The 25478-nt window shown below is 33.8% G+C and overlaps 1 protein-coding gene across 7 annotated transcripts in view; it reads right to left on the bottom strand.

Annotated features, from left to right (window-relative positions):
* Window positions 1-25478, bottom strand: part of KCNJ3 (potassium inwardly rectifying channel subfamily J member 3) — a 150278-nt gene that overhangs the window by 73054 nt on the left and 51746 nt on the right. The window contains exon 5 of one of the 7 annotated variants that reach the window (XM_081051067.1): window positions 8045-11618. The exons of 4 other annotated variants lie outside the window; for them this stretch is intronic. In XM_081051067.1, the coding sequence (XP_080907193.1) occupies window positions 11529-11618 (90 nt within the window). In that variant the 3' untranslated portion in view covers window positions 8045-11528. Of the gene's footprint in view, window positions 1-8044; window positions 11619-25478 lie in introns of those variants that run through there. 2 more of the 7 variants (XM_081051064.1, XM_081051065.1) reach the window with 2 other exon arrangements.

Here is a 25478-nt window from a genome sequence, read left to right as displayed (position 1 = left end):
TATAATGATTAAATGAATCAATAATACTAATTAAACAAAATCATCTCAGTTCCTAAAGCTATTATACTTTTGACATATTTACATAGTACTTAATTGTCTTAAGGAAATCTATCCATGTCTAACTCTGATAAATCCCATTATAATGTAATAAGCTAAAAGTTTGAAAGACACGTTATAAATCAACAAAACAACAGTCTTTGAGTGATACTGTAGAAGAAACTTTCTGTTCTAGAGATTTCAGTCTACTAGGCAAAAATTACCAAAAAGAAATGTCATTTATCCTTGGAAGAGTCTCAAAGGACAATTTAATTTGTTGTTTTGCTTTGGCCTTTAAGATTCTCAATTCCATATAGTAACCTTGGTAATAGCATACTGACCTGAAGCTGTGATTGCTCATTAACTGTTTTGGGGAAAAAAAAAAAGCCTAAATGAATTATGAATTATTTTTTAACAATTTTTTGAAAGTTATTTCTTTCAAAATATAGTTCCTTCAGGGAAAATACAAAATATTAATAAGTGTTTAGCTGTGAAAATTTTGGAGAAACCTTTAAAGTTGAAATAGTCAAATTGTACAGGCAGACCAAAAGGTTCTTCATTAAAGATTTAAAAGACAACAAAATTTGACAGGTATTGCGCCTAGTATCTTTCCTTTATAACATCTGGCTATTCCTCTTCTTTGTGAAGAATAATTAAGAGAGAATAAATCAATGAACAAATAAGGAATATCCAGTACTTGACATACAAGGAACAGAATTTGTGGATGAAGTGGCCTCTTGAGTTAGTTTTTGGTTCTCTACCATTAAGGTTCTATCATTAAAGCTCCATATTTAACTTAATGTTTTATTTCCTAATGGCTACCATAACTCCAGTCTCCTTTCTCCTTTTAGTTTTCTTTTGTCAACTTAGTCTGTAAGTTAATGTGGGTTAATTGACTCAGAGTAGTTAAAATTGAAAAGTTCAGCTGGTTTACATTATATTAAAAACGCTTTAAAGCTTTTGAAAGAGCATCACTGAAGAATGCACTTCGAAAGAAAGAAATATTCAAAAATTTAAAACACTCCAAAAGTCCCATATATTTAAATAGTGAGGGTGGGGAGAGGGTGATTACTGACTCAACTAATAATATTACCAATATCCAATGTCCTATATCATGCAGAGTTATAAGAATAGGAGAAAGGAAAAATGTTAAATAAAAACAAAACAAAAAAGAAATAAAATAAAAAAAATTTTGACAAAGTGACAGAAAATAAGGAATATAAATTGTGAATTTCATAGGAGTGTTGCTGGCTATACAACTTACACTGGGTCAGTAATTTTTGACAGCAGAGAAAGTCAATCTGGCTAAACCAAGAAACACATTGTTGCCACGTGGAAGCCTACCCATCTGTCTCCTTGTACCTGCCCCTAAAGAAAGGAGAGTCTGTGAGACGGATCCTTTCAGGGACTTTGCTTCACCTTTGTGCTTGCACCTTATGTCTCTCTGTTTGGCCCCAGAAAGATGGCTGGTCAGCCAATGACAGGTACGACTCCCCACGGTGGGGGCAACCCAAGCCAGGCGGAGCCACATGGGGACCAACAGGAGAACTCTAAGGGTCGATAGAGGTAGGCACAGTCCCCCCCACCCCCAAGGAGAGCCTCTGCCTCTGTGGCTGCATTCCTTCCCACAACCTGCAGAAGAGATTCAATGATGTGCTTTCCAACTATTCATATGCATAAAGGTTTTGTCCCTTGGAGAAGTACATACATCCTGAGACTTATGGTTCAGCTGCCTGCAGGCAAGGGTGATTGGCTTCAGTCAGTTTCCTATTATGATGTGTGGGATTCACAGATCTTGAGATTGACAAGCTTTATCTCCTTTACTTTCTCAGTTAATTAATAAAATTTATGAGTTGGCCCAATTGGGGGCTCAGTCCTTGAGGCTGCAGTCCCTTGGTCCCGCTTGCATTCTATTCTTGGCTGCTGTCTTTCTTAAGCCCTCGCCGCCCTCCTTGCTCCCCACAACTCTCGTTGAACAGGATGCGACAACACACACAAAAAAATTAAAAGAAAAATTTGTTTAAGTTTGACACACATACACATGCACACACACACCCACCACACACACATACATACTTTTAAAAACCAAGCCTAGGAATATGACGTAGTCACAAGAAAATAGTCACAAGAAAACAACAAGGCCTATTGCTATTCAATCCACACATTCTCAGTGAAGTGTTTGAAAAGACTCTACTTACAAAACGTGTATTTACTCATGTGTATTATGTATGAAGAGGTGTTTTCAGGCTGGATTTACTATTTTGATCCATCAGACAAATTTAGCTCATGCCCCAAATGCATCTTTCCAATTCATGAATTTTAATTATTTATTTATTTATTTTTAGTGTGTGTGTGTGTCTGTGTAAGGAAAAATTAGTTGAAGAGATTTCTGGAAAATTTTATTTGGAAAATTTAGGAACTGCATGATGGTATGTGTGATGCCAATTTATCATAGAACACTAGAACATAATTCCACTTTTCTGATATTCTTATTTTTAAATATGTAAGTTTTTCTTTCTATTTATTGCCAATGTATTGCTAAGAAATATGAAAACACAAGACAAAAGGTAATACATTTTGAATAATTTTGTGGAACATTGTTAAAATTAGAATACTGTTATCTTTTACTTAGACTATCATCATTTAGCTATTGTAATTTTTTTACTGACATTGTAGATATGTATCTTGACTTCAGTGGGCTAAGATAGTAATTCAACATAATCAATAATAACTTTTTTAAATACGTATCTGTCTTTACAGCATTATACTATAGAGATATACTCATGTATTAAAAGAATGTTTCCTATATTAGTTTTCAAGAATGGAATAGACCTGTTTTACTAAATATTGTGGTTTGAAAATTACCTTGAAATGATCGCAATTTTCAGCTTCAAATGCACTCACTTTAAGTAAATTGTTTATAAATTACTTCATTAGTAAGTATTTCAACATATTGTTGTACTTATAGGTCTTTTTCACAATCAATAGAGAACGACTACTTTTGTTCAAGTTCCTTTGCCATCTGTTCTCCAAACTTCCAGGCAGATAGGGAGGAGGAGAAAGGGAACTATTAGAGTGAAAGAGCAGAAGCACTAAGAATTCCTTCTCGTGAATTCCTTTTAAAAATGACCATGCTCTGAAAAATAAAGATGCTACTATGGGCTGCCAAATAAAATAAGAAAAGAGCAAGCTCAGTATGTTGGAAGGAATTTTTGTCTGCCTCATAGACAAGTCAAGTTTACCTAAAGTCTGTCATCTCCCTCCCTCCTGGTACTTTTTTGATCTCCCAAGGTTGCCCTGGTCCAAGGTCTTGTCCTTTTAATGCTCTATTTAATTACTTATCCCCAAATCATTTAGCAGAGAAGTTTTGTAAAATTCCAAATGAACATATGATGAGTTTTCTTCATTCTAAAATGCATGCCACGTTACATAATGACATTTATAAAAATGTGTTCTAAATTCAATTAGTATGTTTAATAAAATAGCATTATTTGATAGCTTTTGATGTTTACTTGTCTCATCAAATATGTTGTAAATTCAATCTTTTATATTTTAGCAGTATGAGACATTTAGGAAAGAAAAAAAAATGAAAGAACTTTATTTATTAAGGAAACAGCCAACTAGAAAAAGAGAGATACCAAATTCTGTAAAGTAAATAACACTATAATACAGGAATATGTTACAAATAACATAGATGAGTAGTTTAGCCAAAGCTCTTCTGCAGAATACTAGTTCCTGAGTAGCACGATAACTTGGCCAAGCTTCTTTGAAGTGTTTTAATAATTTTATCCAATGGAAAGATATATAATTTTCTGCAATAGTCAATAAAAATTATAAAGAAGGCAATTACTTTATTACAAAAATGACAAAGGTTAGCAAAAATAAAATTAAGAGAGTTTTTTTTCAAAGTTAGAGGAATAGCTGCGTGGGGTTAACTGAATCTTTTGTTTGTTTGAATTATTTTTATTTAAAAATAGTTTTCAATTAGCATTGACATACAATATTGTATTAGTTTCAGGTGTACAATATAGTGATTAGACATTTATATAACTTATGAAATAACCACCCCAATAAGTCTAGTACCCTTCTGACACTATACATAATTATTATAGTATTGACTACATTTCCTATGCTGTACTTTACATCCCCAGGATTGTTTTCATAACTGGCAATTTGTACAACTTAATCCCTTCCCCTTTGTCATCTTACCCCTTCAACTCCCCTCCCAATTGGCAACCATGAATTTGTTCTCTGTATCTATGAGCTTGTTTCTGTTTTGTTTGTTCATTTATTTTGTTTTTAGATTCTACATGTAAGTGAAATCATATGGCACTTATTTGTCTTACTTTGTCTGAATTTAATAAATTAAAAAATGCCCAATTATTATATTGTCATTATAAAAGCTAAAAATAAGTGGCATCCTAACCATCATTTAAAAAAATTAACTTTGCATTTGCCTTTTCCCCTTTGCTAACATTTTCAGAATCTAAGTTTTTTTCCACGTGTTACAGAATTACTTTTACAAATTACTTATAAAACTGATAATTTTAAGTGGAGAGGTTGGTTTCCATCAACTGTTAATTATAGTGTTCTTACCATTTCATCACAATACTTGTTTCTTTATAACAACAGTCATTGTTTGAACCAACAACAATGAATTTCTGCTTTAAAAATATTTTCCCATATGAATTTAGATAATTGAATCTTAATATAAGTCAAATATGTTGCAAGACATTATAACTTCACTTCTGAATATAAAACACTAAGCCAATCAACTATCTTACTCTGTTTATTTATATTATTGGGGTATAATAAAGATTGTTATATATATATATATATATATATATATATATATATATATATATATATATAACTCATTTGATGCAAAAATTAAACTCACCCCTAGGGCTATAAATTATTACATTGAAATACTGAAGCAAGTGATCAAGAGGCATATATTAGTGAGGACTTCTTCATCCAAGTGCTGGTAAACCAGTCTTGGAGATGAAATGAAGCAGAGTTTGCAGGCACGGACATTCGTTTCTATTTGAGAAAATTAGTTCTGCTGTATAAAATTTCCTTTAAAGAATTTGTCCTGGACTAGTTTTTGTTAAATAGGAGACCAATATCCATCCTTGGCCAACTTAACATGTCAAAACTACATCTGATGATCTTTTTTGCAGGTCCCGGGGATGCCATAAATGGAAAGGTGAACTTTTAGGAAAAGCAGAATTAAAGAAAAAAAATACTGTAGCAATTATGTATCGGTGGTATTAATAATTATAAGTATCAGAATAGCTGAAGACTAATGACTTTGTACCTAAAAACAATCATTCTCTGACAAAATGTTAAAGAAATAATATAGTATCTCATAATGACTACACATTAGCAGGTATAATGTACATATTAAGACATGTGCTCGAGTATAAATATTAGACATGCAATCACTTTAATAACTTAAAAACTTCTAAAAGTGCTTAAAGGAAAAATGTTCAACTGAAAAAGGGATAGAACTGAATTATTAATAAAACGTTAAAATACAGAATACTAGTGATATCCAAGTCAGAAAGAAAAGGCATTAACAAAACACAACTTCACTAGCTCAACAGTTCTTGACATGTGGGAGAGAAAGTTAATTTGGCAGCACTACGGATCTGCTTAAAATTGAAAAGTATTCCAAAGGAGTTTATTTCTAGACCATAAAACCTGTCCCCAAATCCCGGATACCTTATATGCTAATGCTGCCCTTAAACTACCTCCAAACTCCTATTTTCAGAATTGCACTTAAGCCAACCACTTAGCAAAATAGCCCATGGTGCGAAGATATGACCAATTTAACAACCGCCCCTGAGGCACTCTCTTAAAATTCCTAGTTTGGTGCTAATCCCAGCAGTTATTAAAAAAGAAAGAAATCCCATGGTTTCAGGCTTAGGGGAAATACAGTAAACCATTCAAGAAGGTGTTTATATATTAAAAGCAAAGACTAAATACATTAAGATAATTGAAGTAACATAAATTAAAAGTTAATGTCAATAGTTAAAATATGCCATTTTCCCCATATTAAATGTGATTCCTTTTAATTGAGGGTATCTTCCTAGGCTCCATCCTTAATTCACTTACCTGCTCTGTCCCAGTGTATTCACTGAAATATGCCTCCCTACTTCCTAAGGGCTGATAAATTATATATCAGGAATCACTAAATATTCCAATAATTTTGACAGAATGACAAAGTAAATTTAAACATGGAAATGCTATTTTAATGCAATATTGAGCTAGTAAAAGTATTTTTTGAGGAAAAATATTTATCATACCTGGCTAAATGCTCAGCTTGAGTAATTAAAAGCCTTGTAAGCATTTTAGAAACAGATTGGTAAAGGGAAGTAAGTATTGAAAAGACTGTAACTACCCTCAGAATTAGGCTTTCAAGAAATGACCTCTGAAAAACAGAAGTTTAAGGATAAGTCAGAATAATTCTCAGTGTTCAGATTGCTCTGATTTTCTGAGTTAATTTAAAAATCAAATATTTTAGACAAGTTTTGCATGCTGCAGTATATTTTCTTTCCCACCAATTCAGAGAAAGTAGCCAGGAAAGTAAAAGGTTAAGATGACCATGTAGCATGCATGATACAGTCAAAAATCATATTTAAGAAGAACAACAACTGAAAAAATACATTTTATATTATTTGTATTTCAACCATTCCTAATTCTATTATTCATTCTTAATACCCACCAATTGCATATTAGAACTTTCTTTATTCCAGCAGTATGTGACAAATTAAAAATGAATTGAAATAGAGTAATTATTAGCCACAGTCATTCTCAGTTTTTATCTCTTTCTCTCTCTCTTTTTCAATGTCCCACTATCCCAGTGGGAAAATAAAGGTAATGAGATAGATGTAGAGGAATGAGAGTGATCCCTGGAGTATATTATTCAGTATACAAAATATAAATAAATAAATAAATAAATAAATAAATAAATAAATAAATAAATAAATAAATAATCCTGCATCTTTGCGAATAATTAGAAAAACATTTATGTCTGTTTAGATTTTTCTCTAAATTCAAATTTCATTACAGATGATTAGTTAAGGTCAATGTTGGCTTATGGCCTCATTCAAAACCAGATATCTTTCTCAGCATTAATTTGTATATTTTCAACATGTTGAAACACCAGATCTTTTCTCCATTTCCATCTCTCCATCTGTCTCCAGCACGCGTGGGACTAAATGTCCACAACCCCATATGGTTTCTCTGATTAATACCAAACGTAAACAAGAGGAATTAAACTAGTATATTACTCTGATACTTAGTAACAAGTCACCCTTTGGGTGAAGCTATCATTGACATTGTCCTCCAAGTTCCTTATCTAGTAACTTGCATAGCCCACCTGGCTTGTATCAATTCTTCTTCTAAGGATTAGAGGAGTCTAACCCCTGATCTCAACCTAAGGCTATGACCTTGCCATTTTTCAACATAGTCTAGTACCTAGAGTTTACTTGCCTCTTGAACAGTGTTTGTTCCTTTTCTACTGGACTCAGAATATTCTAACCATGCTGGAAATAGCTCATATAAACTATAATAGACACCAATTGCTTGATAACTGGCCCAAGGTATAATGAGTTCTACCTTTTGGAATACACTACATCTCAACTCCTATGGTTAGATCTGTCCTATTCTGCCCCCTACCTTTATCTTTTCGCTATCCCTCCCTAGTAGCTCTCAACTTTTCTATAGATTCCTTCTCACTGCCATTAAATTTGTTTTCCACAGTATCACTCCATGATTATAAAGTAATTCCCCAATATTTTTATCTACTATTTTCATGCTTTCATTTTTAAGATTTGAATATTTGGTATCTTTGCAATTCATCTCATGCATTTACGGGAAGATACAAATTTATTTCCTTTTCCAGAGGACTATTTTCTTATCACAAAGTCATTTATCAAAAAGCCCTGTTTTTTGTGGGGGATAGAATTACTAGTTAGGGTTTTTTTTTTCTTTTGCTGTTTCATCTTTTGAACAAAAATTACTTTTAACAAGTAACCTTTAAAATTATCTTCTCAAGACTTACTTTTTATGAAATTTAATATTCAAACTATCACAATTTGATCACATAAGCAATTTCTATTGGCATGTTGGCACCTTCAAAATGATGGTTTCGGTATTTTACTTTAAGAGTGCTCTCATCCAAAGACTAAAGTAAGGGTTCACAAAACCGTTTCTGATAGATGAATTAATAAAAATCACAGAATCTTTATGGATCCTTCTGATTCCTATCCTACCTCTAAATTCATTACAATAATCTATACTAACAATAACAAAAACACTTTTAAAAATAGTCAGCAGTCGAATGAATGAATTAGACAAAAGATAACTTGCTTAAATCAGAAAATCATCTAATTATCAATGGCACAAAATGATCAAGATACTATACAATAATATATTTTTAAAATATTGCTGGCAAGAAAGAAAGAAAAAGAAAAAAAAATAGAACCGTAAAATTCCTATTCATCAGTTCCTTCAATCTTCCAAATATAATGTTTCCAGTTTCCAAGAACTGTGCTGGAACAGAATTTAGGACTAGGAAGATTTCCACAACATGAATTTTACTCATTTTCCCAAGAAATCTCAGTGGTACAAATTTTTAACAAATTAGTTTATGCATATCTGGAATTTCAAACAGGCTGTTGAGAAAGCAGTGAAATATATAGATATGAACTGAGGAGAGGGAATGAGAAAGCAAAAAAAGCTCAGTATTTTTTTTTGTAAATATGTCTGATACCGAGAATTGCACATTGTTGAAGTTCCCCTAAATGACATACTTATCTCCTCAGTTAAGTTGTGAAATTCATTTTTAAATACAATCTATTATTGTAGTACTTTTCCAGAACTAGGAATAATACAAATCTGAAGATATAATCACCTTACTGAAGAAATCTTTTTAAAGGCTTGAATTTATTACTGGAAATTTCTGCCCTAAAACCATCAATGGAGAAATTATAATAATAATCAAAGTTTATTAATAGTTTCAGGATTCATAAAGGTTCTCTTTTACACATCCTTGCAGAACTTCATACAACCACAGAATGTCGGGATTGGCATATAGATATGTAAAGAATGTCCCAGCAATTAAATAGTATTTATATTGTCAGCTAAAATAAATTTGATTTAATTATAGTTTTTATGCAATTTATGGCATAATTTGGCAAAAATTATTGAAAACGGTAAAGCAAGGAGATTAGGAGTTTAATGAAAAGTCATAGTTAAAGCTTATTCCAAATAGATTCTTATAAGAGCCTTATCTAGTACAGCCAAGATATCAATAACCTATGAGGAGCTTAGTAACCCTCTGGCAGATACAACAATAAGGTCTAACACATACTGGAGATAACAGTTTTAGCTTTAACAGGCAGATAGCCTCTATGAAAATAAAAGTAAAAACATAAATTATAATGGATTGTTACTAAGATGTCTTCTTTCTATTTTGAATAACCTAAAAAATCCTCTAAAATCAATTCTATTTTCTTTGAAGATTGAGCTTTAGCATAACGGCAGAATGCAACCTGCAGCCTATCTCAATTTAAGTTTCTTATATATCCTTTCACATATCACAGTGATGTATCACATCAGAAATACATGACAGATCTCTTAAAATATATTACTGCATATATAAGGAACCAGAAATTAGTGTGTATTAACATAAATGTTTTAGAATGGAAATGGTTAAATTGGCTAAATGCAGAGATTTCCGAGCTTTCTATCTTCCTTACTGTGTCAGTAAATTTTGTCATTAGTATGTTTGCCAAAAGAAATACCTGTTTGTTGTAATCATTAAGGAGTTAGGATCAAACAACTTACTAATAATTTACATCCTTAACAACTTGGTAGTCATTTTAATAACTACTAACATAAATCAAACCAAAACTAATATTTTAGTTCACCTTAACTAACCAGTTACTTAGGAATGGTATGTATGTACATGTTTGGCACCACAGCATTTCTCAAATTCTGGAACCAGGTTGAACATCATTACCCCCATTTTCGGCTCCACACTAATTTTTCTTAGGGTAGTTACTTTGTATCATAGCAACTGTTAGAAACCTAGTTTCACAAAGATATAATACCATCAAAAGTAACAGAATGCAATCTAATGTTGAAACTGAACTAACAAGCTAGTATTATAATTCGCAGGGTATATGGCAAATGTTACCTTATTTTCCTTAAAAAAAAAATAAATAAATAAAATATCTTGCAGTTTCTGTGTGTTCTCTGGGACACCTTGGTACACGGTTTTGAAATCACAGTGTAAAGATTATTTCAATAACAATAACAAAATAATGTCAGGATTCTAATGATCGTAAATAATAACTAATTTCAAAAATATTAATTTTATATCACAGGAAATAAAGAGAACCAAAATCAAAGGTCATTAAGTTTACAAATGCATATTGGGTGCCAGCTATATGCAGGGCAGTGTGCTGGGCACTGTAATTACAAGGTGGAACCAAACAACAAAGTCATTTTCTTCCTATAATTTACATCCTAGCAAACATAAATAATGTAAAATATATAAATAAATGTTCATCCTGTTATTTTATTTGTGATAAGTGCTACAATGGAAACTGATAAGACAAAGAGGATTGGATGATTTCACGATAGAGTGGAGGGAACATGGGATTTTCGTGGATAAGTCTTCCAGAATAAGGAAATAATATTTGCAGTAAGCTCTAAACTACTGATCCTTAACTGAGGGTGAGTTTACGCCCTTGAGACATCTGGCAGAGTTTGGAGACATTCTGGTTGTCATGACAGGGAGGGATGCCACAGACATGCCCAGTGGGTAGAGTCCACAGATGTTGCTAACAGCCCACAATGCATAGGGCAGCTCCATGCACCTGTCCCCCAACAAAGACTTATCTCATCCAAAATGTTAATAGTGTTGAGAAGGATTGAAACAGGTGTGTATGTGGGTGTGTGTTTAAGGGTGGGGGCATCAGTGGGCATTCCAAGAAAAGGGAACAGCATGTTCAAAGACTGTTTTTTGTTTCGTTTGTTTTAATTTCCGGTGTACAAAACAATGTAATAGTTAGACATTTACACCCCTCATAAAGTGATAACCCCCCAATCTACTACCCCTCTGACATCAAATATAGCTGTTACAATTCCATTGACTATATTCCCTATGCTCCACCTCCCGTGACTATATAAAGACTCTGAAATGATAAAAACATAGAGCACCGAATGAACTAAGAGAGGGCCAGTGTGTAGACAGAGGCAATTGTCAAAACTCATTCAAGGGTAAATTAGAAGAAAATGTAAACAAAAAGGAGATTCTGCCTAAATAATCATCAGGATAAAATGAAGAAGAGTAGTGGCTGTTATTTTAATTATTCAAACAAATACCAGGCTATATGAGTATGAATTTTTCCTTCTATTGTAAATTGTGACACAGCAAGGTAGGTAAGTGATCTACACAAAGTCCTACACAGGATTTAAATGGTTGTATCTTGGCTTGTATTGGACACTGAGCAGCTGTGAGATTCTCCAGGTTGAATAAGCACAACTTGATCAAACCAAAAAATCTAAAGGGGAAAGAGAGAAGGGCATTTTATAAGTAGAGATGTTTTCACCCATTAGCTTCCATTATAAATTAATGCTTTCATTACTCTTCACATTGACATTTCTTTTATCCCAGAATATAACAGACAGTTACAGCATTTTTCATACTTAATCAAGTCAATGATGCAGTAAGCTGGCAACGAACATTGAGGTCACAACTGGGGACAAAGAGAATAGCTCATTATTTCAATAATAACTTTGGATAATTTAGGTGAAATACCCACACATCAGTTATATCTTAAACTATAAAGCACTAAACAGAGGCTATGAGAAGCAGCACACACTCTTTCGAAATACTCATACTAATATTAGCAGCTGCACAAAGGAGGGGACAAAAGGAAGGAATGTGGTTTTTATTAAACATCTAGTTTTTGTATGTGAGGTTTCAACCAAAATCTTTTCACTTGCTTATATTCAGCCTCTCAAATATCCTCAGTTTAAAGTACAGAAAAATGATGCTACACAAGGAAAAGTCACTTGTCCAAATCCAATATCTAACAAAGGTAAAACCCTGAGCCAGGGTTTCATTTGGTTTTCCAATATACGGGCTCCTACTATGCCACACTTCCTTCCAGTTTTTAGAACAGGAAAATAGCAAACAAAACAAGCTTTCCTCTTTGTAATCTGACCTTCCTCCTGAGTTCCAACTCCTTGGTCCCCCACCCCAGCTACTGGGCAGCCCCTGATGTGAGCACCTACTTCCAAGATTTGGGTATTCCAAATCTTTAGCTTTTTCTTTTGCAACAAAAGTCTATTCTACTCTATGTCCCAAACCAGGTGATCAGTGGCTAAATATGATCACTACTATCCAGATTCTCCAGACTACCAACAGCAGAAGAAATCACTGAGACGAATACAGATTTACGGTGAGAAACACTGGTATTCCTAGCATCCCACCTGTGAAGAACCACCTGAAAAGGATAAAAACAGAGCACTGCATAGAGTAAATACAAATGGTGGGGGTAGGGCCAAAGATTCCATTTACTTCTCCTCCATATTACACTAGCTTTTAAGCCTTATTAGGCAGCCACAGGCAAGGGACTACATTCATTCTGGTAGCAGTACATAAAACAAACTGCAAAGGTATAATAACATATTCAAGCTTTTAACAATAATAGGTGGAATTCTCACAAAAGCAACTGTCAGAAATTTGAATCCCAAGTTATACATATACTGGATGTGGTGAGCATTTTATTTATATTACTTTATTTTATCATCACAACAGCTCTGCAAAGTCTTGGAATTGTCCTCGTATTACAGATGAAGAAACTAAGTCTTGGAGAAATTAAATAACCAGCCTAAACAGAAGAACTTATGGTACAATGAAGAATTCATTTTACTTTCCAGCACACCAGCTGCAAGCACTGTTCTCCTATCCCCTAGCCCCTCTATGCTGCCCCATACGCACTCCTTTCTTTCTCTAGGCCAAATAGTTTAAAGCTTTCCAGTCCTCTCAATAAGTAGTGGAAGTTACTTACAATATGTTCAAGTAAATAGCCAATGTAACGTAATGGCCACAGTTAGAAATAATCTTATCCATTTTGATTATTAATTTATTTCCTCTCTCTGATACTATTTTCCTTTGTGTAGGCCTTGGGGAGTGGAGTTATGCAGGGCGGCCCACGGGGTCTCTGCTCCCGCTCCCCATATAAGAACACAGGATATGGTGAGGCCAAAAAGAAATACCCACGGATCCATAGGTAGGGGAGTCATACCTCTATATTCTTGCTGGCGGCTGGGTTGGAGACACAGGAAGCAGGAGCCACACTGTCCGCAACCCGCCCTCCTAACTACAATCCGCACTTGCCAGCCACCATCTTCTTGCTAGCCCCCATTTGCTGCTAGCGTAGCCATGGCAGTTATGTGAGTGGCCAATGGCTCACTGGTTACAGCTGACGGCCAACTAGCCACCGCTGATGGCCATCCAATCACAGTTGATGGCCATTTACTATCTGAGCCAGCACCTTTCCACATGAGGCCGAGAGCCTGGAAACTGCACTCCTGTCTCTGTCCCCACAGGAGTCTTTCCTACCATCTCCCTCTGTACAGCACTTGACAGCTTATATGTAAGACCTTGTTTGTTTCTACCAACAACCCCTGGAGATAGGAGATATTGTCAATTCTGTTGCACACACACAAAAAAAAAAGGAAAGAGAAGAGAAAAGAAGAGAAGAGAAGAGAAGAGAAGAGAAGAGAAGAGAAGAGAAGAGAAGAGAAGAGAAGAGAAGAGAAGAGAAGAGAAGAGAGAAGAAGGAAACCAAGTTCCCAACAGGTGAATTGGCTTTGCGTGTTGTGGGGACAGAGCCCCAGAAAGGTGCTGGCTCAGGTAGTAGATGGTCATCAGCTGTGACTAGTTGGCCATCAGCTGTTACCGGTTAGCCATTAGCCACTGATATAATTGCCGTGGCTAAGCTAGCAAGGTGTGGCATGGAGTGGTGGGGCGTGGATTACGGATTGTAGGGAGGCGGATTGCAGCTAGCAAGTGAGGTTGGTTGGCAGAGACAAGTGGACAGCAGGTTGAGATTCATGTGGCTCCTGCTTCCTGTGTTTCCAACCCAGCCGCCAGTGAGACTAGTGGTATGACTCCCCTACCTATGGCTCTGTGGGTGTTCCTTTCTGGCATCACCATATCCTGTGTTCCTATGTGGGATACAGGACCAGAGACCCCGCCTGTCACCTGGGATGACACTGGTAGCACTTATAATAAGTGCTTATCAAGTCTTCAAATGTATGGTCCACAACCCCCTTATTTAAATGACTGCCTCCCTTATCTACATCCAAGTTTCAGTCTTGCCCCACTCTGAGGAGAAGGAACTATAGGTCCATTATGGGTACACAATTGGTAAGACTGAAGCTCATGTAGGCCTCCACTTCTAAATCAAACTCACTAAAATAAAAAAGTAAAAACTTTTTATAGATATATTTGCTATTTGAAACATAATATTAAAGGCACTGCCTCACACTGATCAGATATCAGAGCTCTGCAAAACAATTTCATCAGGTGTATTTATTTCCTACTTTTGCAGTAACAAATTACCACAAAAAATAGTGGCTTAAATCAAACATTTATTATCTTATATGTCTGGAAGTCAGAGATATAAAACTATCGGTAGGACTGCATTCCTTCTAGGGGGTCTTGAGGAGAATACATTACCTGCCTTTTCCAGCCTCTAGAGACTACCTTTGGCTTGCGGCCACATCAACCTAGCCTCTACTTCCACCAGTTACAACTCTTTCTCTGCCTCCTACTTCCATCCTACTTCCTCCTACTACTTATAAGGACCCTTGTGATAACATTGGGTCCACCTGGATAATCCAGGGTAATCTCCCCATCTCAAATTCATTAATATATATGCCTGCAAAGTCTTTTTGCTATATATTCACAGGTTCTGGGATTATGATCACCCATCTTTGAGGGGCCATTTTTTCTGCCTACCACAAAAGATACATTTTAAAAAGCAAGTATCACAAATAATCACATTTTACATAATTGTCTCAGGCTCTGATATAGTCATTTCAAGAAATGAAAAAAAAATACTAATCTGATTGTGGTGCAGGGCAGCCTGCAGGGTGTCAGCTCCCGCTCCCCACATAAGTATGCAGGATATGGTGAGGCCAAAAAGGAACACCCATGGCGCCATAGACGGGGGAGTCATACCACTATATTCTCGTTGGCGGCATCCGCCTTTCTGCAACCCGCTCTTGCTAGCTCAGCAACCACCTTCTTGCTAGCCCCCATTTTCTGCTAGCGTAGCCATGGCAGTTATATTAGTGGCCAATGGCTCACTGGTTACAGCTGACGGCCAAGTAGCCACAGCTGATGGCCATCCAATCACAGTTGATGGCCATTTCCTACCTGAGCCAGCACCTTTCTATGTGAGGCCGAGTGCCTGGAAATTGCACTCCTGGCTCTGTCCCCACACTGATACATATTTAATAGCTAAAAACGGAAACTATCCCATTTAAATTACAGAATAGGAATGTTAATGAATAACATCTATTTTATCCCATATGCATGGGCGTCCTAGAAAGCATAATAAGAAACATATCAGGATAGAAAGTTCATGAAGATTGCAAGTCTCCACAAATAAGTATTATGAAGATTGCAAAAATCTGAAAATTCAATAAAATTCCAATCAGCATTCCAGTTAAGTCTTTTTTCCTAGGACTTGATAAGCTGATCCTCAAATTATATGGAAGATCAAACTATAAGGGTGATGGTGTACTTTTCAAAATTTAAAAATTTAGTTTATTTTTCATTCCTTTCATTTTTTTTTAATTTTTTTCCTTCCCTTCTACCTGATTTAACAACTTTGTTTTCTTGAATCTACATACATCCCTAGTTAATCTGATTAATTGTCAGAACACTGACTTGGAAGAAACTGATTCAGCCCTCAGACATCTGGATGCAGATGCAGGGAACCAGAGTGCAATTGTAGATGTAATTTTCCGTCAGATGATGTATGAATCACCCCTATAACCAGTTCGAGATAACCATCTTGCAACAAACAGGACCCCAGGAGGAGTTTTCCTGGACATCAGCACTAAGAAGTCTAGCATTAACTCCCTCTTTCCTTTGTTCTGCCTCTTCTTGTATATCTATCGTGTTTCCCTGAAAATAAGACCAGGTCTTATATTAAGTTTTGCTCCAAAAGACACATTAAGGGCTATGTTCAGGGGATGTCATTCTGAAAAATCATGCTAGGGCTTATTTTCTGGTTAGGTCTTGTGGGGACAGAGTCCCAGAGAGCAGTTTCCAGGCTCTTGGCCTTAAGTGGAAAGGTGCTGGCTCTCTTATTACATGGCCATCAGCTGTAATCAGATGACCATCCACTGTGGCTGGGTGGCCATCAGTAGTTACCGGTTAGCCATTAGCTACTAATATAACAGCTATGGCTACACTAGGGGGTTGGTTGGTTGAGAAACGGAGGGCAGATTGAGGCTAGCAAGTGGGGTTAGCAAGCATGGATGACGGCTTACGGATTGTGTGGATCCTACTTCCTGTGTCTCGCCTGGCTGCCAGCGAGACTGGGGTGCAGGAAGACCCCTTGTTGGGGTACTGGCAGACGTTAGCTTTTGTGTCTTGGTCAGCTGCCATCAAGAATATAGTGGCCCCTATCCGTGGCTCCGTTGTTGTTCCTTTTGTGGCTTCATCATATCCTGCATTCTTGTGTGGGGAGCAGGACCGGAGATCCTGCATGACAGGTCTTAATTTCAGGGAAACATGGTATAAAACCCCTTGACCACTGTAGGTGCAGGGAAGGTGGTCCTTGTGATAGCAGTCCACCCTCTATCCAGAATGCCGGCATTTTTAATAAGCTTATTTTTCTAAACTCCACCAACACTTGTCTCTTGAACATTGGCTCACATGCGGCAAACATCCAAACCTGAGTTTGGCAGCAAAACAACCAAAAATAATTAAACGGACACATGCTCTCTAAGATATCATGATTTTTTTCTAATCTCTAATGATTAGAATCATGGGATATTGGTACAGGGATAGACAAATCTCTGAAATAAAGTAAAAGCCTAAAAACAGATGCAGGTATAAACAGAAACTTGCAAAGGTAGAAGTGGCATTTTTATTAGGTAGAAAAAATATGTGCTGTTTCTTCCATTAAAGTTAGCTATCCACATGAAAAAAAAAAAAGATGAAGTTAAACCATTACCTCATGTAATATAGATAAACAAATTCAAAAGGGGTTACAGATCAAAAAGGAAACATAAAATTTTACAACATTTAGGAAAATAGAAGAGAATACCCTTAGAGTATTAGATTAAGAACAGCATCAATCAAACTAATTTTAAAGAAAAAGACCAGTGTATTTATTCATAAACTGAAATCTACTGTATAACAAAATCTCTTCCATAAATGTTTAAAGCCAAAATCTTGAAGGAAATAGTTATAAAACACATATCTCATAAAAGGGTATATCCAAAATAATCAAAGAATGCCTACAAATCAATAAATACTAGGCAATTTCATAGAAAATGAAATAACTAATAATCTTACGAGAAAAGGTTAAATTTGACAAGGACCAGGAAAATAGAAATTGAAACAATGACAAGATAAAATTTCTAAGTCACTAGACAGGCCCGAAATTTTAAGAGTCTAATAACACTGAATGTCATTCAGGATATGTTTTCTTATAGAGTTCATAAAGAGCTGCTAAGAGTATAAATTCAAGCAATGCTTTGGAGAGGAATTTGCCAATGTGTTACAGTACTTAGAAAATCCATTAATGTATATTCCCTACCACCAGCATTTCTTTTAATGGTAGTCTTGCAAAACTCTTGTCTCACCTAAAGAAACTTCTAAAATGATATTCAGTTCAGCAAGGCTGGTAGCACTAAAAATTGGAAACAATCCATCAGTAAAATACTGATGCATAAATACTTTATTCATATCATAGAAAACATTAGAGCAGTTAAATGCATGAACAAAATCTAAGTTTTTCAAAACAAACAATGAAGTTAAAAATAAAAACAAGTTGAAAATATAATTTACCTACATTTTAAAAATAGAAAAATCAGTATTTATTTTATGGATGCATACAAATATGAGTGAAAATAAAAAAAAGTGCATAGTACCAATACATATCATTTTAGAATAATAATTTCCTTGGGGGAAGGAAGAAGTAGAAAGGAAAGTAGTTAGATCTTAGGGACTTGTGTTTTTAAAACATCAAATCTTAAACAGATAATGTCCAAATGTAAATAACTTAAATTTTAGATAGCGGATATGCAAATGGTTTTTCTTAGCCATATGTTTCAATTATTTTATAAATTAAATTAAATTAAAATCAATATGAAGAAGATCCTTTAGATACATTGCAAAAACAACCAGCTCAAATGGCAAATAAGAGGAATTCTAGAAACACATTGATATCAAAAATGCAACACACAATGTGATATATAGATGATGTATTACAGAATTGTATACCTGAAACCTAAGTAACTTCACGAACCATTGTCACCCCAAATGCTACATTCTTCTAGTGAATCTGAAAGTCATTCTCAGTCCAAACACAAGACTGAGGTATCTGTTCAACTATACAAAGGACTAAGAATTGACATTAGTGCCCTAGCACTGTGGGTTTGTTCCAAGGTCCAATCCAATTTCACACAAACCTGTGTACTTTACAGCTATGAGACTCGCTCTGGATTGGCTACAGACACAAACATTAAAAAAGGGCATTTAATGGATGGATTAGAAGCACCATCTGTTCATGAGTCAGCAAAACTAGAAAATTTCCACCATCCATTTTAATTATTTGCTTATGAAAGTTGTTTTACTCTTGTCAGAGGTTTCTAGGGCAAACCCAAGAGTCCAATCAACAGTGGAAGCTGCAAACTTGAAATCACTAAGCATAATGCCCTAGAGGAAAAGCTAAAAGAAATGCTGTCACAACAAATACTTGAGAAGCACCCTTTTAGTTTAAATTGGACTCCCAAGTAGCTAAACTGTCCTCCTCTATACTCATTTTATTATTTAGTCCGATAAAGAGATCAGCATCTGTCAAAAAAGAAATTTACATTTTACCTGTTGTCCAAGATTGTAATTCCTCCAGCAACATCCAACATTAGTATTCAAACGTATTTGTTTAGGCACAGCTCTTACATTAAGACCCAGTGTGCTTTACATCTTTAATTTGCACTCAGCTGCATTTAATCTGACACTTCTCTGGCTTGGTATAAATTCTGAACAATGTTGCTGATCCAGTGCCATTCTCACCATGCTAAAAGCAATCTTTGTTCTAGGATTTGGAGAAATTCTCCACCAAAAGCTCAACAATGCACTCAATCTAACCATAGAAAACGACTGTTAAGAGATTCTCTATTAAAGGATTTATAAAAATGCCTGAGATTAAGAAAATTTAGTCATGTTATGTTCGATAAGATTGAAATGCTCAGTATATCTCCAAATTTAAAGACAGAATTTTTAAAGATACCATCAAAATCAGAGATTAAAACTAAATTTACAAATAGAATGAGGTATCCAAATCTTTTTTTCTACCTCATACTATATAATAAGATTCATGTGGAAGGGGAAAAAACACAAAATGTGCACATTTGTAAAGTTGGGAGATACAGGGAAATATATAAGGACGGAAAATTGGCTAAGTTTACTTGGTTGAGTGAAAATTGTATTTTAAGCTCTTGTTCCTACTTTTGATAGTCTAGAAGCACTATTTCTGATAAGGGAACAGCCTGAACCAGCTGTCGCAATACTAAACTTTCCTCCCAAAAATATTCACTTCACTTATTGTACTGCTCTACTGCTCAGAAATACAAAATCAGCAGCTTTCTTTGGTTGCTCATTTAGAAAGAGGAGAGAGAGAGAGAGAGAGAGAGAGAGAGAGAGAGAGAGAGAGAGAGAGAGAAAAGAACATTCTGTTCCATTCAAATATGCCATGGCCATGATTTATAATATTTTATTTAATATGTCATATTTCACTCTGAAAAAAATCTATGTGCTGTGAAAATATTTGTATAATGCTTTGACATTTAAAGGTAACTTTTAAATTCATTATTAATGTATTTCTAATGGCCTGTGAAGTTGCTGTCATCATTTTTCTTTTTACCTAGTTAACTTGAAAGGATACAGAAACGTAAAGCTGTTAAGCTCTGTCATTTTTTTCGAGATCATATAGTTCCCCAGAGTAGATCTGAGTCAAAATCCTCTCAAATATATCTTCTGCTTTTTGTACTATAAATTTCACGGGTGTTAAAATTCAAAAATTTACCTTTGTCCTAAATAGTACATTGTACTATTCCTAAATAGTACATTGGAAAGGAAGAGCTTTGCTTTTTATACCACATTCCACATTTAATGAAAATGGCACTATGAAAATATAACTACTTAGTATAGCACCAGTTTTATAGAAATCTAATATATAGATTTCAAATATATAAAAAATAATTGTTTTGATATGCACTGAATTATCAAACATGAGCTATAGTTAGGCTAGAGAATATCAGCTCTTGAGTATATAGAACAGTGATGTTTTAAAAATAAAATGACATGCGTAAATTGTTAAGATAGAACTTTGCATATAGGAGGTAATTAATATACGTATATGACAATTGCTAAAATCACCATAATTATTTATATTTATACTTATAGGGGATAGCTAACTCCCTTTGATACTTGTATCAAGTCTTATTTTATGTATACAAAATTTTTAAAAAGCATGAAATTTGTAGAATAGAGGTAGCATCTATATGTGAACATGAAATTCCTATTGATCTGACATGAGGAAGACAGAATTTAGATTCTAGGATCAGTCAAATAGCACTAATAAAAAAGTATGTACCAGTATTCTGTTTATGTAAAGATATAAACCAGCCTGGAAATCCAGGAATCATAAGGTAAAATGCTGAAGACTATCAAAATCCAAACTGTACAATCTATCATACTAACTTTAGATGGAATTATTTGTTTTATTTTCAACTTCACTTTTCTGTAACCTAATTTCTATTTAAACTTGGAAGCATTAAAGAACGTGCTAGTCTATATTCCATATCAAACAATAAGAAAAAGCAGGTTTGTGAGAAAAATGTGAATGAGAACCTTAGGCCAAAATGTCTATTTGCCCTTACAGGTTTTATGAACATAAAATGCTGACCATGGTGAGAAACAATCTAGTATACTGTAATAAAGACAAACATTATTTAAATTTGAATACTTTCTATAGCCACATGTATTCAGAAGGATTCTTATTTTGGGGGCATGAATTTCTTAGGCAGAATAATGTTTGTAAATACATAATATATCAGGTTAAATAAAACAAATAATTGGAAATTTAGCAACAAAACTCTAAAAATAAATGTATGCTACAAAGCTTGTCAGAATGAAAAATAGGTAATATTTTGAGTTTAATGAAAAATCAAGAATTAGTAATCTAACTTTTCATCTCAAGAAGCTAGGGCAATATAATAAATCAACCTCAAGTAGAAGAAGAAGGTAAAAAGAATGTTAATAAGAAATCAATGACAAAGATGGCATACAATAGGGAATCTCAATAAAGTTAAAGGTTTATTTTTTGAAAAACTTTAAAAATGTTTCAAAATTTCAAGCAAGACTGATGAACGAAAAAGGGAGAAAAATATGTGTTACCAATTATAGGAATGAATAAAGAGGCATCATTATAGATCTTACAGATATTACAAAGGTATCACAAACAACTTTGAATCAAAATAGACAAATTCCATGGAAACACAAATGATGAAAACCAATATAAGGAAAAAAAAGGCAATCTGAATAAAGAAATGCCTGATAAAAAAATTGGACTTGCAATCAAAACCTGCTACAACCTAATGTCCTTCAACGAATGAGTAGGTGAAAAAATGGGTTTGTGTATATAGATGTAGATATAGTTATAGATATATAGATCTATCTATATATAGATATAGGGAATATTATTCAGTCTTAATGAAGAAGAAAATTATGTTATTTGCAACAACATGGATGAACCTAGGAAGAACTATGCTAAATACTAAAATAAGCCAATTTTATAGAAACAGAAAATAAAATGGTAGTTGCCAGAAACTAGGGGGAGGGGGAAATTTGTTGATGTAGGTCAAAGGGCACAGATTTACACTTATAAAACTTAGTTTTGAGGATCAAATATACAGCGTGGTGACTACAATTAATAATATGGTAGTGTAAAAATAATAATAATAATAATAATAATAATAATATGGTAGTGATGGTAGTGTATATTTGAAGTTGCTGAGAGAAGATCTAAACATTTTCAACATAGGAAAAAAAGATAACAAATTATAGAATAATACGGTTTATAAAAATAAATGAAAAGTCTTAGGTAAATTCCAAGTCAAATTTATCATTATATAAAAAAGATAATATAGAACATATTAAATTATTTATTAAAGGCAAGTTTATTCAAGGGTTTAAAAGTATGATTAAACACCTAAAAAACACCTAATGACTTTGTACATTAATAGAATTAGAAAAATATGGATTATTGCAGAAATAGTATTTTATTAATTGTTGTAATTCTATAAATCCAGCACTATTCTAAAATGAAAGTTTATTTTTATAAAAGATGTAAGTGGGAAAACTGGCAAAATTCAAATAAGGTGTGTAGGAAAGAATTATTGAGTTAATAATATTCTCCTGGTCTTGACAATTATAGTATAGTCATGAAAGATACTAACATCAAGAGAACCTAGGTGAAGTATAAGTGGGAATTCTCTGTATTACTTATGTAACTCTTTTGTAAATATAACATTATTACAAAATACTTTTTTTTAAAAAGGATAAGGAAAATTTCATGGCTAAATGAGCATCTATGTATCACATAGATGAAGTAAATACATATTTTTAAAATATTATCTAAATAATGTTTAAAATGTCATATATTAATGCCACATCTCTTTCCTCTCCCCAAACCCTACAGTAGCCTCTGAAAGTCTTTTCCACCTCCATTCTTTCAGAGTTGTCAGATGTACTATATTTTCAAATTTTAATTTTAAAACTGTTACTAAAACCAATTGACTTGGTTAAAACAAACCCCCCACCCCCCTAAAAAAAAATCTACACTCTAGAATGTAGCTTGCTAAATTAAAATAAATATGAGGGGGAAAAATCCCACTGGAAATTAAAATTTAGTTAAAGGATAAGGCATTTATGCTTCAGTGCTAAGATCTGGAACAAATTCTACAATCAAGATGACTTCTTACCATCTTAAAACTGGGTAAAGGCAACAATAAACAAACAACAAATGAAATAAAGGAGACATTTTTCCTAATGTTAGTGTCAACACAATTTTGATAAGCAACATGACATGCTGTTTCTAAATGGCTTCAAGTCAGAAATGCTGCTATCAATAAACATTACTACAGTTCATTTATGGAAGAGTATAATTAGTATAATCTTCATTGAAACCAAGGGGGGATGTCATATTATTGGCCTTTGACCTCATAATTATAGTTTTCACACTCCATTACAAAGAAATATTTCAATAGCTCAAAACAAGCTTGCTAAAAAAAAAAAAAAAAAAAAAAAAAGGTCATTACCTTATAATTCATTAGACAAAATTTGTGTGCAATAAGAGAGGACTTAGGGTCTTCACCTGATGTCAGTAATAATACAAATAAAACAGAATTGCTCTCTTAGGACAATGACTTACATAAAAACTACTTAAAATTACTTCTATTAAACTGTCTCATATACTGATTGGTTATAGCCATTAAATGTTTTAGATATTATAATTTGTTATATGTCATATATGTTTTCTTTCTGGCTTCTATTCATCTTTTCATTCAAGTCATGGTGTTTTTGTTACAAAGACTTTAATTTGCATCTAGTCATATTATCAACACCTTCCTTATTTTCAGTTCTATATTCTTTATGTTCAATAGTTTAGAAGAATCCCAAACTTCCTAACAATTCATATCTTACTAGAACAATTATTATCACAGTTTTACAGTTCAGGAGACCAAGATATAGAGAGGTACAAAGGTTTACATACAATCTTACAAACAGTAAATGTGCATATTTTAGAAATGTTTGAACTTGACAAATAATACATATTTGATAAAATCTAGTAACTTACAGATAGTAAATATTCGGAAAAGGCTAGTGCTTAGCTATTACTGTGATCATCATTGTCATCAAATAAAATTTCACATTCCCTATGCCCAAAGTTAAGGATGTGACAAATAGATTATTTTTAGTAAACTAATATTTTACATCACATAACTTAGTTTCTTTTTCAATTATAGTTGACATACAATATTATTTCAGCTATACAAAATAGTGACTTGACATTTTATGTAACTTGCAAAGCGGTCACCCCAATAAGTCTACTACTCAACTGACACTATATTTAGTTATTACCATATCATTGACTACATCCCCTATGCTGTATTTTACATCCCTATGACTGATTTTATAACTGGCAATTTGTACTTAATCCCTTCACCTTTTTCATCCATCTTCCCACCCATAGAGTTTAGTTTTAACTAGAAATGTTAAACTAAATGTTACTAAATGTTACATTTCTTCAAGTTTTTAATATTCTTCTATAAAGCTTCATGCTTTTTGTGTATCTTTGTCATTCCTTCTTAGATTTATTCATGTATTTTGTAGTTTGTGTGGTTGTTTATGTTGTTATTATGAATTAATTTTATTTTGCCTATCACATTTCCTAATCAGTTATTGCTGTTGCAAAGGAAAACTACTGATTTTTGTTGTAATACTTTTATAATGACAGTATATATATATATATATATATATATATATATATATATATATATATATATATATATATTTTTTTTTTTTCTTTTTTTAAAAAAGCAGCCTTTATTTGAGTACACTAAGATATATTTTCTGTATTCAAGAATATGTTTTGTTCTGTACTCAGGATAACACTAAGGCATTTCACTTGTATGGACAGTTATGAGGAGGAATTAACTGAAATGAAAATAAAATAAGCTGGATTTCTTTAAATGAGTACAAAGTAATTTAATAGATGTTATTAGCTGAATTGTGCCCCCCACCCTTCCCAAATTCATATGTTGAAGTCCTAAATATCCCCTAACACCTCAGGATTTGACTGTATTGGGAGATTCAGTCTTTAAAGGGGTGAGAAAGTTAAAACAAGATCATGGGTAGGCCCTGCTTCTACATGACTCCTACATGTCATAAAAAGAGGAAATAGGGCAGGCGGACACAGAAGGAAGACCATGTGAACCCACAGAGAAAAGACGCCCATCTACAAGCCGAGGAAAGGGAACAGAGAAGAAACTGATTCCAACCCGGCTAACACCTTGGTCTTGGTCTTCTAACCTCCAGA

This window comes from Rhinolophus hipposideros (assembly GCF_964194185.1).
Source record: "Rhinolophus hipposideros genome assembly, chromosome: 6".
In the NCBI taxonomy this organism is placed as follows: Eukaryota; Metazoa; Chordata; class Mammalia; order Chiroptera; family Rhinolophidae; genus Rhinolophus; species Rhinolophus hipposideros.
Note: the sequence above shows the minus strand (reverse complement) of the source record. Positions and strands in the feature narration are given on the sequence as shown.